The 16,910-nt window shown below is 42.2% G+C and overlaps 1 protein-coding gene across 8 annotated transcripts in view; it reads left to right on the top strand.

The window, feature by feature from the left end:
* Positions 1 to 16,910, top strand: part of EVC (EvC ciliary complex subunit 1) — an 84,005-nt gene that overhangs the window by 15,769 nt on the left and 51,326 nt on the right. For 7 of the 8 annotated variants that reach the window (XR_012331930.1, XR_012331929.1, XM_033856834.2 and 4 more), the window contains exons 5-7: positions 1,045 to 1,129; positions 11,556 to 11,654; positions 14,409 to 14,546. Coding sequence is in view for 6 of the 8 variants with exons in the window: in XM_033856834.2 (XP_033712725.1) it covers positions 1,045 to 1,129; positions 11,556 to 11,654; positions 14,409 to 14,546 (322 nt within the window). In the remaining 2 variants the exon portion in view is untranslated. The remainder of the gene's footprint in view (positions 1 to 1,044; positions 1,130 to 11,555; positions 11,655 to 14,408; positions 14,547 to 16,910) is intronic. The other variant, XM_073805035.1, reaches the window with a different exon arrangement.

Here is a 16,910-nt window from a genome sequence, read left to right as displayed (position 1 = left end):
TATTAATCAGTCAATGAATTAATTCCTCTTAACAGCCCTATGTTGTTAAGGTTGTATAGTAGATGCTAATATTGCCCTCATTTTCAAAGAATAAAATGAGACACAGAGAGGCAGAGTGACTTGCCCAAGGTCACGCAGCAGGTGAGTGTTGGAGCCTGGTGTGACCCCACCACCTTATCTTGCAGCCCATGCTCTAAATCGCCAAACTGTCCAGCCCAGAGTAAGGCTTGGCACCCAGTAGGTGCTCAAAAAACTAGTCAGCAGGTTTGCACGTCAGTCCTCAGGCCTCTCTCAGATCTGAATTTCCGTGAGTCCAAGGAGCCCTGGGTGATTTGAACCAGGCATGGCCTGGCTCAGGGCTGTGCAAAGAGTGGGCTCAGAACTCTGAGCTTGGTGTTGACTCTGAAGGTGGACCCGGGAAGGAGGGACTTCGTTTAATTGCAGCCTTCTTGGCTCCCCTGCCTGGCTGGGAAGGGGTGTTTCTTCCCATTCGGACAAAGAGGACTTGAACAGTTCAGGTGGGAGTGTAGTCATTTAAGATGCATTTGCCTATGTCGGAGAAAAGGTCAAAGGCCTTTATCTTCACACTGTCAGTTATCTGCCCCCGTGACCACGTGACCACGACTTGATTTCTCTGACCCTTGATTTCCTGAGTCAGTTTCCTCATCTGTAAATGGCTGTGAGAATGTGTACATGATGGCAGAAAGGAAGGATGACACGTGACACTAGACATGAAAATGCCGGGGGGGGGGCCTGGGGGGGCGTGCTCTTTTTCATCTCTCACCTTCCGTCTCTTCCTGTGTCCTGTCTTTGATGTCTCGGGGAGCCGTTGCCTTCTAGTCACAGGTGGCTTTCAGAGGCTACTTGGATTGCTCCTCGTGCACCTGGGGTGGCTGTGAGCAATCTCTGCGTGCCGCAGAATTTAAAATCTGGAGTCAGGATGCACCATGGCTTATCCTGCAGGGATGCACTGATAACTCGGTAACCTTACCCCCCACATCAAATACTCTGAAAGTCTCTTCTGTTTCTCTTTGGACTTTGCAGCGTGGACCTCGACTTGTGTATCTACAACCTTCACTTGAAAGACCTGCTGCATCTGGACACGGCGCTGAGGCAGGAGAAGCACATGGTAGGTAGAGGACTCGAGACCCGGGAGACAGGCTCTCCGTGTGCATGGAGTCCCGGAGACCCTTGGGAAACGGGTGTCGGTGACAGTGGAGCCGCCACAGGGGAAGGCAGAGCAGGGTTAGGCGTCCGACCGCAAAATGGAAAAGCAATTCGTGCCTGCAGACGGGAAGCAGGATTTACCTTACCCAGTGCCACTGGGGTTAAAAGCAGAAAGCTGGGTACCTACTCTCTGCGCACACCTCCTGATGGAGACCAAAGAGCACAGAATTTTTAGCGGAATGATAATAGGGATCATAAGGTTTATGAGTGCTCACTATGTACTAGGTCCTGGGGGTGTTACACAGGTGGTTATTTTAAAGCTCACACAACCTGGCGAGGTGGGTGCCATCCTTATGTCCACTTTACAGATGGGGAAACTGAGGCACAGAGTGGAGACTGGCCCTAAGTCATAAAGTTCTAAGTTGGGGCTGAGATGGGAAGTTGAGTACCTTCGTATGGGTGTGCATTCTCCGAGTGAAGGAAGGAGAAGTCAGAGCCACGGAGGAAACAAGATTGGTCCCTGCCAGATGCACATGGGTCCACACTGGATCCAGGTCACAGAAAGTCAGAGGGATGCGTCCCACTGTAGCTGCAGAGCCTCCATGGGTTAGCCAGGCAGCAAGGCCACTGGGGTTTAAAAAAGAAAAAGAATGATTTCGGGCTTCCCTGGTGGCGCAGTGGTTAAGAATCCGCCTGCCAATGCAGGAGACACGGGTTCGATCCCTGCACCAGGAAGATCCCACATGCTGCGGAGCAACTAAGCCTGTGCACCACAACTACTGAGCCTGCTCTCTAGAGCCCGTGAGCCACAACTACTGAGCCTGCGTGCCACAACTACTGAAGTCTGTGCACCTAGAGCCCATGCTCTGCAACAAGGGAAGCCATCACAGTGAGAAACCTGTGCACCGCAACGAAGAGTAGCCCCCGCTCGCCGCAACTAGAGAAAGCCTGCGCGCAGCAACGAAGAGCCAACACAGCCAAAGATAAATAATGAAAATGAAAAAAATTTAAAAAAAGAATTATTTCTCCATGAGACACATCCTCTGAATGACTGAATGAGGGAGGAGACCTACAGAGAGAAGGGAGGAGAGAGAAGGCCTGTTGGGAAGAGAAAGGGAGGGGTAGATGGAGAGAGTGACAGACAGACAAAGATATGCCCGCAGGTGCTTCATTGTAAACAGGAGAAATAAAAGAATATTAAGTTGAGGATGCAACAGAAAGAAATTTTGCTCTGTGTGAGCAGAACGGGCCTCGTAAACAGGTGCCAGTATTTGAAACCATAAATCATCCTAGGATTCCAGAAATCGAGCCTGTTCCTACAGCCCCACAGACCCCTGTGCAGAGGCTCATGGACATGAGGCACGAGCCCACCTGCAGCTGCAGGCTGCTTTCACTTAGCCACACCTGGTTCTGCTTGGGGGCAGGTGGCCCTGGCGATTTTCTCAAAGGCTGTGCTCCCTGGAGGGTGATTGTTTCTGTGCTCAGAGCCCCATCCAGCTGGTGAGTGACGTGGTCCTGGCCCCTCGCCCCTGGAGCAGCCAGCAAATGCCCACAGGGAAGCAGCCTACTGTCATGAAGAGAGCATTCACTGTCACTCATCTGTGGGCAGCCTCCCCGCCCTTCTGGACACAATACTGGGGACAGCCCCTGCCTTTATGGAGCCCACTGTCCAGGAGAGAGATGGCAGTCAATGGACTGCACAAAATGCACAGAGGCAAAAAGTATGACAAAGCGAATGATGGAGTACCATGAGGGCATGTAAGAGAGGACCTGAGGGTGTGTAGGCTTCAGGGAGGTGGTCAGGCTTCCCTGGAGGGAGATACTTAAGCTGGAACCTGGGAAAGTTCCAGGAGCACCAGATTAGGAATTAGAAACTTGGGTTCTAATCCACCCTTTGACACTTAAGAGCTGTGTGACTTTTTGTAAGTCACTTCCCCTCTCTGGGCCACTTTAGGAAAGGTGTGAAAATAATATACTTCCAGCTTTTACTCCATGGAATTACTAGAAGTGAAGTCCCACTTTGAAAGTTCTCTGTAGGCAAAGTTCTGGGCTCTGTTGGGCTGTGTGATCTGCGTCATCACAGCATCATTTATGAAGCACTGAAACTCTGCTAGGCTAAACACTTTAAATGTCTGATCTCATTGAAACCTCAGTGCTGTTCCACTCATGAGGAACCTGAGTCTCAGAGAGGTCTAGTCAGTTGCCCACGATCACACAGCTGGTAAACTGCAGAGTCAGAACCCAAATGAGGTTTGTCTGAGTCCAAGGTCTGTGTATCCTCAGAGCCCAGAACAGTGCCCTACACATAGTAGGTGCTCAATGGAAATGTGTCTGGTTGACACCGTCGCCACCCTGGGAGAGCTGCTTTCTAAGCATGGCCTTCCATTCACTGCAGGGCATGTCTTCATTGTGTGTAAGACCTAGAGAAACATGGGGAACAGGAGGGAACCATGTTACACAAAGACTTCAAATTTCATCTCTCTGGTAGAGATCCACTGTCACAGGTCAGGATTCAGAAGTGACTCAGACCAGATGTGACCACCATGCAGCCAAGAAGCTTAGAGCTCTCTGGTGGCCCTTGAGGAGGAAGACACTGGTGCTGGGCTTGTCTAGGAAGTGGTAACCTTTAAAAGCAGAATGGCAGAAAAGAAAATAGATCAGGGGATGTGGGAGCGGGGTGGCTAATATCAGAGGAGCACTAGGACTAGCGGATTTCTCCTGGTGCTGGAAAATTCTCTATCTTGATTGTGGCAATACATGGGGAAAAATTGCATAGATCCACACGCACACATATACGCACAAATGAGTGCATGTAAAAATGGGTGAAAACTGAGTAAGGTCTGTAGTTAACTGTATTGGACCTATGTCCATTTTCAGGTTTGATATTGTACCACAGTGATGTAAGATGTCACCCCTGGGGACAAAGCGCACAGAACTCTGTACTGTTTTTCATCTTCCTCTAAGTCCATAATTATTCCAAATTAAAAAGTGTTTACAATTCAAAGGAATGGGACAAGACCTGTAAACGTTACTGATTCAGTTTGGGGTCAAAAAGAAAATAGGTTTGAGATTAACATCTTGAGAAAAGAATGTTACTGTACATAGCCTCAGACTTCAGTGGTTGGAAAGTCAAGACAATTTTTGTCTTTTTAGAGCTTATTAGCATTGGCAAGCATAATGAAGGTTGGTGAAGAGTTCTGGGTCTGTCCCTCATGGATGTCCCTTGTGACATGAGGCCAGTTGTCCAGATTTCTCAACTGAGAGTTCCTCATCTGTAAAATGGGGAATATTGTACCAACCTCCCACTGTGATGATCATTTGAGGTAATAGATATATTAGCCTGGCACAGAAGAGTGTTTAACAAACCTTAAAACAAGGATCATAAACTATGGCCCTTGGGCCAATCTGGCCATACTATTCTTTTACACATCACCTATGGCTGCCTTCGTGCTGTAACAGCAGAGTTCAGTAGTTGCAAAGAGATAGTTTGGCCTGCAAACCCCAAAATATTTACTTTGTGGACATTTGGAGAAAAGCATTTGCTCACCCGTGCATTTAAAAGTGTCTTACCATGGGGGCAGTCCAAGATGACTGCGTAGGAAGATCCTGTTCTCACCTCCTCCCATGGACACACTGAATCTATAGCTACGTATGAAATAGATCCCTCTGAAAAAGACCTAAAAACTGGTGAACATCTCCTTCATGACTAACACTCTTGGCATACCCTCAACAAGTGGGACCCATCAAGAATAAATTAGGCTGCTGCGGAGCAACTAAGCCCGTGAGCCACAACTACTGAAGCCCACACGCCTAGAGCCCATGCTCCACAACAAGAGAAGCCACCGCAATGAGAAGCCCACTCACCGCAACGAAGAGTAGCCCCTGCTCACTGCAACCAGAGAAAGCCCGCGTGCAGCAATGAAGACCCAACACAGCCAAAAATAAATTAATTAATTTAAAAAAAAAAAGAATGAAAAAGAATATATTAGGCTGCTTAGATAATCACAAAGGTTTGAGAGACAACCATGAGCTAGGGCAAGGTTGAAAGATAAAGTTCATCTTTTACAAGTCCACTTCTTCAAGACTGGGAGAGGTAGCTGTTTTGCCTAATACATAGAAACCAACACAGTCAATCAAAATGAGGAAACAGAGCAATATGTTCAAACAAAAGAACAAGATAAAACGTCAGGAAAAAAGCCTTAATGAAAAGGAGATAAGTAATTTACCTGATTAAAGAGTTCAAATAATGGTCATAGAATGCTCATCAAACTCGGGAGAAGAATGGATGAACAGAGTGAGAACTTCAAAAAAGAGATAGAAAATATAAGTACCAAACAGAAGTCACAGAGCCAAAGTATACAATAACTGAACTGAAAAATACACTAGGGGGTTTAACAGTAGACTAGGTGAAGCAGAAGAAAAAATCAGTGGTCTAGAAGACAGGGCACCCAAGCAGAACAGCAAAAGGAAAACAGAATTTTAAAAAGTGAGGATAGCTTAAGGGACCTATGGGACAATATCACATGAAATAATGTTCGCAATACCAGGGGTCCCAGAAGGAGAAGAGAGAGAGGGGCAGGAAACATATTTAAAGAAATAATGGCTGAAACTTTCCTAACCAGGGGAAGGAAACAGACATCCAGATCCAGAAAGCCCAGAGAGTTCCAAAAAAGATGAACCCAAAAAGATCCACACCAAGATACATTAAGATTTAAAAGTCAAAAGTTAAAGAGAGAATCTTAGGGCAACAAGATTAAAAAACAACTTGTTAACTACAAGGGAACCCCCAAAAGACAATAAGCAGATTTTTCAGCAGAAACTTTGCAGGCCAGAAGGAGTGCCACGATATATTTAAAATGCTGAGAGGCAAAAACTTCCAATCAAGAATACTCTACCCAGCAAGGTTATTGTTTAGAATTGGAGAGATAAAGGGTTTTCCAGACAAGCCAAAGCTAAAGGAGATTATCACCACTAAAGCAACCTTACAAGAATTGTTAAAGGGACTTCTTTAACCTGAGAAGAAAGAGCATTAATTAGTAACAAGAAAGCATACAAAAGTAAAAATCTTACTAGTAAAGGTAATTATATAGTAAAGGTAGTTAATTAATCACTTATAAAGTTGGTATGAAGATTGAAAGACAAAAGCAGTAAAACTATAACTATAATAATCACAGAAACACAAAATAAAAAGATGTAAAATGTGACATCAAGAAGCATAATATGTGTGTGCCAGGAGCAGAGGGTGGGTGGGAAATGTAGAGTTTTAGATTGCACTCAAACTTAATTTGCTATCAACTTAAAATATACTGTTAAATATATAAATATTATATGAGCATCATGGTACCCACAAAACAAAAACCTATATTAGATACACAAAAGATAGTAAGAAAAGAATCTAAGCAAAACACTAAAGAAAGTCATCAAACCACAAGGGAAGAGAGCAAGAGTAAAAGAAAGGAACAGAAAGTAACAACAAAACAGCCAGAAAACAATTAACAAAATGGCAATAAGTACATACCTATCAATAATTACTTTAAATGTAAAAGTACTAAATTCTTTAATCAAAAGACATAGAGTGACTGAATGGATTAAAAAAACAAGACCCAGCTATATACTGCCTACAAGAGACTCATTAAAGGTATATGTACACAAGTACACACATGGACTGAAGGTGAAGACATGGAAAAAGATGTTCCATGCAAATGGAAAGCAAAAGAAAGCTGGTATAGCTATACTTACATGAGAAAAAAGTAGTCTTTAAAATAAAGATTGTAATAAAAGAAAAAGAAGGGGATTATATAATGATAAAGGGGTCAGTGCAACAAGAGGATATAACATTTGTAAATATTTATGCGTCCAATATAGGGGCAACTAAACATCTAAAGCAAATATTAACAGATCTAAAGGGAGAAACTGACAACAATACAATTATAGCAGGGGGCTTTAATATCCCATTTACATCAATGCATTGATCATCCAGACAGAAATTCAGTGAGGAAACGTCAACCTTACAGTACGCATTAGACCACATAGTCTTAATATATATAAACAGAATATTTCATCCAAAAGCAGCAGAATTCACACTCTTCTCAAGTGCACATGGAACATTCTCCAGAATAGATGATATGTTAAGTCACAAAACAAGCCCCAATAAATTTAAGATCAAAATCACATCAAGCATCTTTTCCAACCACAATGGTATGAAACTAGACATCAATTACAGGCATACCTTGGAGATATTGTGGGTTCAGTTCCAGATGACTGCAATAAAGCAAATATCACAATAAAGTGAGTCACATGAATTTTTGGTTTCCCAGTGCATATGAAAGTTATGTTTATACTGTAGTCTATTAAGTGTGCAATGGCATTATGTCTATGAGAACAATGTACATACCTTAATTAAAAAATACTTCGTTGTTTAAAAATGCTAACCATTATCTGAGCCTACAGCAAACTGTAATCCTTTTGCTGGTGAAGGGTTTGAAATATTGCAAGAATTACCAAAATGTTACACAGAAACACAAAGTGAGAAAATGCTGTTGGAAAAATGATGCCGATAGACTTGCTCAACACATGGTTGCTACAAACCTTCAATTTATAAAAAATGAAATATCTGCAAAGTGCAATAAAGCACAGTTCAATAAAACGAGGGATACCTGTACAGGAAGAAAACTGGAAAAATCACAAATATGTGAATATTAAACAATGTGCTACTGAACAGCCAATGGGTCAATGAATAAATCAAAGGAGAAATCACAAAATGCCTTGAGACAAATAAAAGTGGAAATGTAATTTACCAAAATCTATGGGATGCAGCAAAAGCAGTTTCTAGAGGGAAGTTCATAGCCATACAGGCCTACCTCAAAAAAAACAAGAAAAATCTCAGAAAAACAATCCAATTTTACACCTAAGGAACTAGAAAAAGAAGAAAAAACCAAGCCCAAAGTTAGCAGAAGAAGGGAGAATAAAGATCAGAGCAGAAATAAATGAAATAGACTTTAAAAAAAGCATAGAACAGGTCAATGAAACAGTGGCTGGTTCTTTGAAAAGATAAACAGAACTGACAAACTTTTAACTAGCTTCACCAATAAAAGAAGCGAATGGGCTCAAATAAATAAAATCTGAAATGAAAGAGCAGTTACAACTGATACCACAGAAATACAAAGGATCATAAGAGACTACTATGAACAATTACGTGCCAACGATTGGACAACCAAGAAGAAATGGATAAATTCCTAGAAACATGGACTCTTCCAAGATGGAATCACGAAAAGAGAAAATCTGAATAAACTGATTACTAGTAAGAGGATTGAATCAGTATGCAAAAACTTCCCGACAGACAAAAGTACAGGACCAGATGGCTTCACTGGTAAATTCTACCAACACTTAAAGAAGATTTAATACCTATCCTTCTCAAACTCTTACAAAAAATTGAAGAGTAGGGAATGCTTCCAAACTCATTTCACTAGGCCAGCATTTTCCTGATACCAAAACCAGACAAGGATGCCAGAAAAAAAAAGAAGAAAATTACAGGCGAATATCTCAGATAAACATAGATGCAAAAATCCTCAACAAAATATTAGCAAACCAAATTCAGCAACAGATTAAAATGATCATATACCATAATTAAGTGGGATTTATTCCAGGAATGCAAGAATGGTCAACATGCACAAATCAGTCAACATGATATACCACATTAACAAAATGAAAGATAGAAATCATACCATCTCAAAACAGAAAAAGCATTTAACAAAATTCAACATGCATTTGTGATAAAAACTCAACAAAGTAGGTATAGAGAGAATGTACCTCAACATAATAAAAGTCCTTATATGACAAACCTGCAACTAACATCATACTCAACAGTGAAAAGCTGAAAGCTTTTCCTCTAAGATCAAGAACAATACAAGGATGCCCACTCTCGCCACCTTTATTCAACATAATATTGGAATTACTATCCAGAGCAGTTAGGCAAGGAAAAGAAATAAAAGGCATCCAAAATGGAAAGGAAGAAGTAAAGCTGTCAGTGTTTTCAGAAGACATGATTTTATACATAGAAAAGACTGGACAAAACCTGTTAGAACTGATAAATTCAGTCAAGTTACAGGGTACAATGTACAAAAATCTGTTGTTTCTATACACTAAAAACAAACTATCAGAAAGAGAAATTGGGAAAACAATCCCATTTACAATTCAATCAAAAAGAATAAAAGACCTAGGAATAAATTTAGCTGAGGAGGTGAAAAACTTGTACACTGAAAACTTGACATTGATGGAAGAAATCAAAGAAGCCACAAATAAATGGAAAGGTATTCCATGCTCATGGGTTGAAAGAATTAGTATTGTTAAAATGTCTGTCTTACCCAAAGTAATCTACAGATTCAATGCAATCCCTATCAAAATCTGAATGGCATGTTTCAAATAGAACAAACAATCCTAAAATTTGTATGAACCCACAAGACCCCAAATAGCCAAAGCAGTCTTGAGAAAGAACAAAGCTGGTTATGTCAATTATTCTTCAAAAAAAAAAAAAGCGCCTTACTACACAAATATGTCTAACTGACCTTTGACAGAGGTGCAAATGGAGTTCAGTGGAGGAATGATAAGCTTTTCATTAAATCATGCAGTTGGACATCCATAAGCAAAACAAAATGAACCTCAAGCTAAACCTCATACCTCATACAAAAACTAACTTAAAATGGATCATGTACTTAAATGTAGAATATAAAACTATGAATCTTTTAGAAAAAAAAAACAAAGGGGAAAATCTTTGGGATCTAAGGAAAGAGTTCTTAGATTAACACCAAAAGTGTGGCCCATAAAACGGAAAACAAATTGAAACTCATCAAAATAAAAAACTTCTGCTCTGCAAAAAATCGTGTTAAGAAGATGAAAAGACTGAGGCAATATTTTGCAAGCCACATTCTAAAAAAGGACTAGTACCTAGAATATATGAGGAACTCTCAAACCTCAATCCTAGAGTCTGTCATACAGAGTGAAGTTAAGTCAGAAAGAGAAAAACAAATACCATGTGCTAACACATATATATGGAATCTAAAAGAAAAAAAAAAAAAACTGTCCTGAAGAACCTAGGGGCAGGACAGGAATAAAGATGCAGACGTAGAGAATGGACTTGAGGACATGGGGAGGGGGCAGGGAAAGCTGGGATGAAATGAGAGAGTGCTACGGACTTATATATACTACCAAATGTAAAATAGATAGCTAGCGGGAAGCAGCCGAGTAGCACAGGGAGATCAGCTGGGTGCTTTGTGACCACCTAGAGGGGTGGGATAGGGAGGGTGGGAGGGAGACTGAAGAGGGAGGAGATATGGGGATATATGCATATATATAGCCGATTCACTTTGTTATAAAGCAGAAACTAACACACCATTGTAAAGCAATTATACTCCAATAAAGATGTTAAAAAATAATAATAATAATAGAAAAAGAAAAAGAAATAAGTAAACAATCCGATTAGAAAATGGGCAAAAGACATGAACAGATTATTTCACCGAAAAGAATATACGGCTGGCAAGGAAACACACACAAAAGCACATGAAAAGATGTTCAACATCATTAAGCCATTAGGGAAATGCAAATTAAAACCACATGAGATATGACTACACACCTATCAGAATGACAAAAATAAAAATAACAACGCCACCAAATGCTTGTGGGGTTGTAATGAAACTGGATCACTCATACATTGCTGGTGGGAATATAAAATGCCACTCTGGAAGACAGGTGATTTCTCATAAAACGAAATATACAATTACCAGGAGACCCAGCAGTTGCAGTCTTGGACATTCATCTCAGAAACACATATGTGCAGTCAAAAACCTGTATGTGAATGTCCATAGCAGCTTTATTTGTAATAGCCCCAAACTGGAAATACTCAGATGTCCAGCAATAGGTGAATGATTAAACCAATTGTGGACACAGCACCCTTGGACTTGCCAGGGTGTCCCTGCCTATGGAGGACCCTTCTTGGGTCCATGTCCATCCATTGAGACAGGGGGTTGGAGTAGATGACTTTACACATCCCATTTCTGTACAACCATCTCTCTGATTCTTTCCACAAAGAAGCAACCCCCCTTCGCCTCGTCTGTTTTCTTGACTCATGGAAACGGGGAAAGTGGGGGCTTCCCACAGAGTGGGCTCCTCATAGATATGTGCAGAAGAAATGAAGCATTTTTCTTTAGAGGCTTCATGAAAATGCAGTCCATTACAGGCCATTGTCATGACTTTTAATCTGAGGTCTTTTCCTAGAGCAAAAAGTGTGTGGGCAGTTGGGGGAGAGAGAAAGAAGGAGGTAGGAGAAAAAGGAGGGAAGAGAAATACCATTGTTGAAACCTTTCTCTTTGTTATGTTTCCCTTTTTGGCAATAGATGTTTATTCAGATTTTTAAAATGTGCCTCCTTGACCTTCTTCCTAAAAAGAAGACGGATGATGAATTATACCAGAAGATTCTCTCAAAACAAGAAAATGTAAGTCTTCAACCTATATTTCAAAGTAACTTAAAAATAGTTTATTATGATATATAAAACACATTATAGTAAAGTATTTTTTATGTATAAACATAGTTTATTACAATATATACTTTTCAACAAATATGGTGTATAAAAGTATAGCTATAAACATAAAACTAACAGTGCGTATTATTAAAATGTGGAAAAATATTAGAAGTAGAAAAAAAAAGGATGTTGGTCATACCCACTACTCAAAGAGAACCACTATTGATTCTATTTTCTGTACAAATGTGGGGTATTTTAAAATATATAATTCGCTTATTGGTTATAACTCTTCCTACTACTTTGCATTCTTCTCATTTCAGTCTTTTATACAAGCTTTATATTGTTTTATGTGCAGCAAAATGAGTCAGGGCTACCCTGGAGTCACAGTGGTGGAGATTGATATCCTGGTCCTGTCTTTCACAAACACTCAGAATCCTAGGTTGTTCCTTTGTGCAATGGGATTCTAATTCCCATCCTGTGGGATTACAGAAAGAAGAAAATTTGTATGAAGCACCTAGCAAAGTAACAACCAGACCCTGATTATATGATCGCTGCCGTCATTCCCATTCCCACCAACACCAGCACAATCATCTTCATCATCATCATCGTCATTATTATTGTTTTATTACCAACACAGTCACCACCACCACTATCATTAGCATCATCATCGCCATCGCCACCACCATCTTTATTATTTTCATCATTGTCGTAATCATTCTTATTATGACCATCACCACTGTTATCATTATCTTCCTCATCATTCTCATCATCCTCATTACCACCACCATCACCATCCTCCTCATTACCACCACCACTACCAACATTTCATCATCGCCACCATCATTGTTGCCATCATTCTTACTCCTCCCATTGCCACCGTCATCCTCATCTGCATCGTTATTCTCATCCTCGTTACCGTGACCATCACCACCTCCACCATCATCCTCATCATCCTCACTTCTGCCATCACGACTTTCATCTTCATTATCATATCATTGTCATAATCCTCATTCCTTCCATCACCACCCTTATCTTCATCATAGTCATCATTACCATCCTTATCACTGCAACCATGAGATTTGGGGGACTGGGAGGAGGGAGTGTTTCTTCCTCACTCTTCTGGATTCCAAGGGGGAGGATTCATCACTCCCTCCCAGGGAGAAGGCAGTACGTCTTCATTTTTGTTAACATCATTGTCATCATCCTCAGTACCACCACTACTGTGATCGTCCTCATCAGGCGATGCACAGAGTGCTTTACACACATTATTTAATCTTCACAACAGCCCTGTGAGTGACCATCATTCTTTTTGTTTATAGCTGAGGAAGTTGAGGCTCAACGAGTTTAAATGACTCTCCAATGACAAAAAGAATGATAATGGTGGCGATACTTGTAATTGTACTAGTAATGAATGTCATATGGAAAGAATAAGAGCTTTGGTATCTGCAGGCCTGGGATCAAATCCCACCTCTACCGCTTTCAGAGCATCTTAATTATGTCAGTGGCTACTGTTCAGTGGAGGTAGTCTGACCAAGGGCTTTAAATGCATACTTTCCTATAATATTGACAACAGCCTCAGAACTTCTAGATGAAGATGAGAAGTGCCCAGAAATAGCAGCTGCTTTGGAGAGAAGCAGCATAGTGTGTGCAGTTAGAAGAGTGGGGCTCTGGAGTCAGTGAGCCTAAGGGGCCTCGCCTAGCACACCACTTCCTACTGGGAGACTTTGGACGAAATATCTCAACGTCCCATAGATAAGATTCCTCATCTGGAAAAGAACCCTCATTTCTCTCTTGTAGAGACGCTGTGAGAATTAGAAGTCACATATGGCTTCTGCTTGGATAATCAATAATGGATTTGGACCCACACCAGCATTGATTACATGTCAGTGAACATAGGTCTAGAGAAAGCAGAACAGCCCAGAAAACAGGACAGAACAGAAAACAAACCCTCCACACTCCAGGTTGGGGTTTGAAGGACTCCATACATAGGGTTCCCCTTTTCCTTCTAAGTTCTGAGTTAATTAAGAGAAAGCGTTGGGGAGACAGAGAAATGTCAGCTTCATCACTGAAAGGGGCCAGCTTGGAAGACATAGCTTAGGTGCACAGCGATCATGGCTTGCTTCCTAACACTGAATCCCAGGATTAGCTAAATTGCTTACTGGCAAAGCTGGGCCACCTCAGGCCTCCCCACACAGAAGATGGACCTTTGCTGCCCAGCTCACTCTGGGATGAGGCCACACCAGAGCAGTGGCCTCCCCTGAATGGTCCATCCCAAAGAGGAAGAGGTTGGGCAAGCTAGGGGCTGTGCTCACTTCCTGCTTTGGAACCGCCAGTCAAATACATATCACTTCCTCCCTGGGGTGTACTAAGTAATCCTTCCCCATGGAAACCAGAGGAGTGGGGAGGAGACATTCCATCCCACACCCCAGATGTCATGACATGTTCCCGGACTTCACAAAGATAGGAAGATACTATTTCATTGTTTTTAAAATATGGCCTATTTTGGGGGGATGAGGGAAAAACTATAGAAGAAAATACGTAATCCATTATTCCCGAAGCCCTTTGATGATTTTTATCATCAGTCCTTCAGTAGGACAACACCCAAAGCATTTAATTATGGTTAAGAAATATTTTATGATAATGGGGCGAAAATAAAAGCATTTCTTCTCTAGAATTTAAGATACATTAGGTTTTTTTCTGTATTTACCTTTTTCTTTTTTTCTCCAGGATTTGGAGGAATTAGAAAAGAGACTTCAGGTCCGACTGTCAAACACGGAGATGTTGGGTGCTGGTGACTCTGAATACATCACCCTGGCAGATGTAGAAAAGAAAGAGAGAGAATATTCTGAGCATCTAATAGCTAATGTATGTGGTGGGTTTTCCTTCCCATATAAAAAGCGTGGTTTCTGGGACAGTTCGTTTGGCGAGATTAAAGAGATGGTACCTAGAAGCATGTTTAATGCTGGAATTCCCTGTTGCATTCTGCTCTGGAGCCAGGGATCCAGTTTCTGAAGTTAGTGATAGAGAAGGTATAATTAAGGGGCCAAGATTTACTGAGGGAGTCTTTTTTTCCTCTTAATGAATTCTCCTTGTTTAAATTTTACATCGATCTTTTTATCATTCAAAGCAAAGATCACTCTAACCCTATGTGTCCTTACCGCCTTGTGGCTTAGAGCAGATGCCAGCTGCTAACTTCTCAAACTCCAGGCATCACTCATAAAAGCATGTTTTAAATTCTAGAGAGGATGGCTTCCCTCAAACTCTCTTTTTTGCTTTGAGGTTCTACTACCTGCTGTTCACATATTACAAATTAAACAAATATTTTCTTGGCACGCAGGTGTTGTGTTGGACTCTGGGAATTCAAAATGAACTTAGACCTGGCCCCGCCAGGGAGATGCCCAGGCCTGTCTGGTGGGGGGGACTGACAGGCGAACGGATGAGGACTTTGTGGGTTACAAGTGCCATGATAGATAGAAGTATGGGAAGACTGAGGTACAGTGGGGAGAACGATTCATTTTACCCCAGGGTTGTGAAGGTCTTTGTAGAAGAAAGGGTCATCGAGAAGCTTTTGGAGAGAAGTGTGGATGGATGCTGTCCAGTGGGTGGGTAGAGAAGGGAGCCAGGGCTACGAAGCAGGCTGAGCAGGATAAAGCCAGAGGTCTTCCCTGAGGGTTTTCGTCTCATGCCAAGGAGATGGGAGTCACTGAAGCAGCAGAGGGTGGCTTGGCCGTGTTTTAGAAGGACTGCCCAGGCTGCTGTGTGGAGGGTTGTTAGGGACTTTGGGGCTAATCCAGTAGGAATTTCAGGAAGGCAATTGCAGTAGGGATGGAGAGGTAAGAAAAAGTGGGAGAGCTGATAGGGTGGTATCTAAGGAGGTGGTGGGAAGAGGAGGGTATAGAGGATCCGGTCTACAGAAATAAGGATCCCAGAAGGAGAACAAGTTGGGAGGGAAGATGGTGAGTGTGGCTTGACATCCTGAGTTGGAGATGCCTGGGGGTGGAGAGTCCCCACTAAGCTCAGGTAGGATCACACGGAGAGCGGGGATATTCTCGGGATGAGATGGCTAAGGGAGGGCACTCAGCCCAGATTCTGGTGGTGCATGGACTCCCCAAAGCCGTGGAATATCTTGTCCGTGTCTGCACATTTCAGGCAGAGGATTGATCATTCTCATAAGAGTCTCTGAAGTATTGGTGTCCTTCACTAACTGAGATGCTTCTGGTCCAGGGGTGTGTGTGGAAGGGGTAAAGAAAGGAGCCTCATGCCAGATCTTGGATCTTGGCAGCACTGAAGGAGCCGGAATCAAGGAGAATCAAGACAAGAAGCAGAGTATGGACCTTTAAGAAGCAGGAGAAAGTCAGGTCATGGATGCCAGGGGCATCACGAGTTTTTCAGAAGAGCGGAGTGGGCATCCTCGTTCTCTGCGATGGGAAGAGAAGAGGCGAAGCTGCTTGGATGTAGAGCTCTGGTTCCGGGTGTGCAGGAATTCACAGATGATAGTCCACATTCTCTGATAGTTGGAAAGGAAGTCGTCTGATGGGGCGAGAGGGGGCGAGAGCCGGGTGTGAATGTGAGGGAGGAGGTGGCCAGTGAAGATAAAGGGTTTGCTGAGCTGCCACGAGGCCCTTGAGACAGGACAGCAAACTTACGAAGAGGTGCTGGTTCGCGCAGGTGTGGGTTTTCTCCTGACCCTGCCCAGCAAGCAACATCCTTCTCAGCATCTGAGAGGTGGAACCAAGATGGAGAAAATCACAGCTGTGGGACTTGAAGGGACCTGCATCAAATATGCCTCTGCTTCTTGTTGCCTCTGTGACCCTTGACGAGTGACCTAACTTCCTGAGCCTGTTCCCTGTACCTCCGATACATATTTTATCTAGAAATAAAATGCGTGAAGGACGGAGCCTGGCTTGTAACCTGCGTGCCGTAAAGGAAAGTTGCTATGACTATGGGCATCGTTGTTCTTAGGGTCTGGAAGGCTGCAGCGACAAAAATTTAGCCCCCAACATTCTAAACCACTTGGCGATTCCCTACTCTGCTCCTGATAAGATGGTGGAGAAAGGAAAAAGATTTGAAGGCAAAATGTTTTTATGGTCGTCGTCATCTCTGTCATATTGTTCTTTTATACTTTTAGGACAATAATCAATAATTAAATGGCCATTCGTGCTTTTATTTCCAGGATGCGTTTAATCCCCTTTAAAGATCTGGAAGCTTCCAGGAGCGCATTGTGGAATT

Source organism: Tursiops truncatus, chromosome 5 (genome assembly GCF_011762595.2).
Source record: "Tursiops truncatus isolate mTurTru1 chromosome 5, mTurTru1.mat.Y, whole genome shotgun sequence".
NCBI lineage: Eukaryota > Metazoa > Chordata > Mammalia > Artiodactyla > Delphinidae > Tursiops > Tursiops truncatus.
Note: the sequence above shows the minus strand (reverse complement) of the source record. Positions and strands in the feature narration are given on the sequence as shown.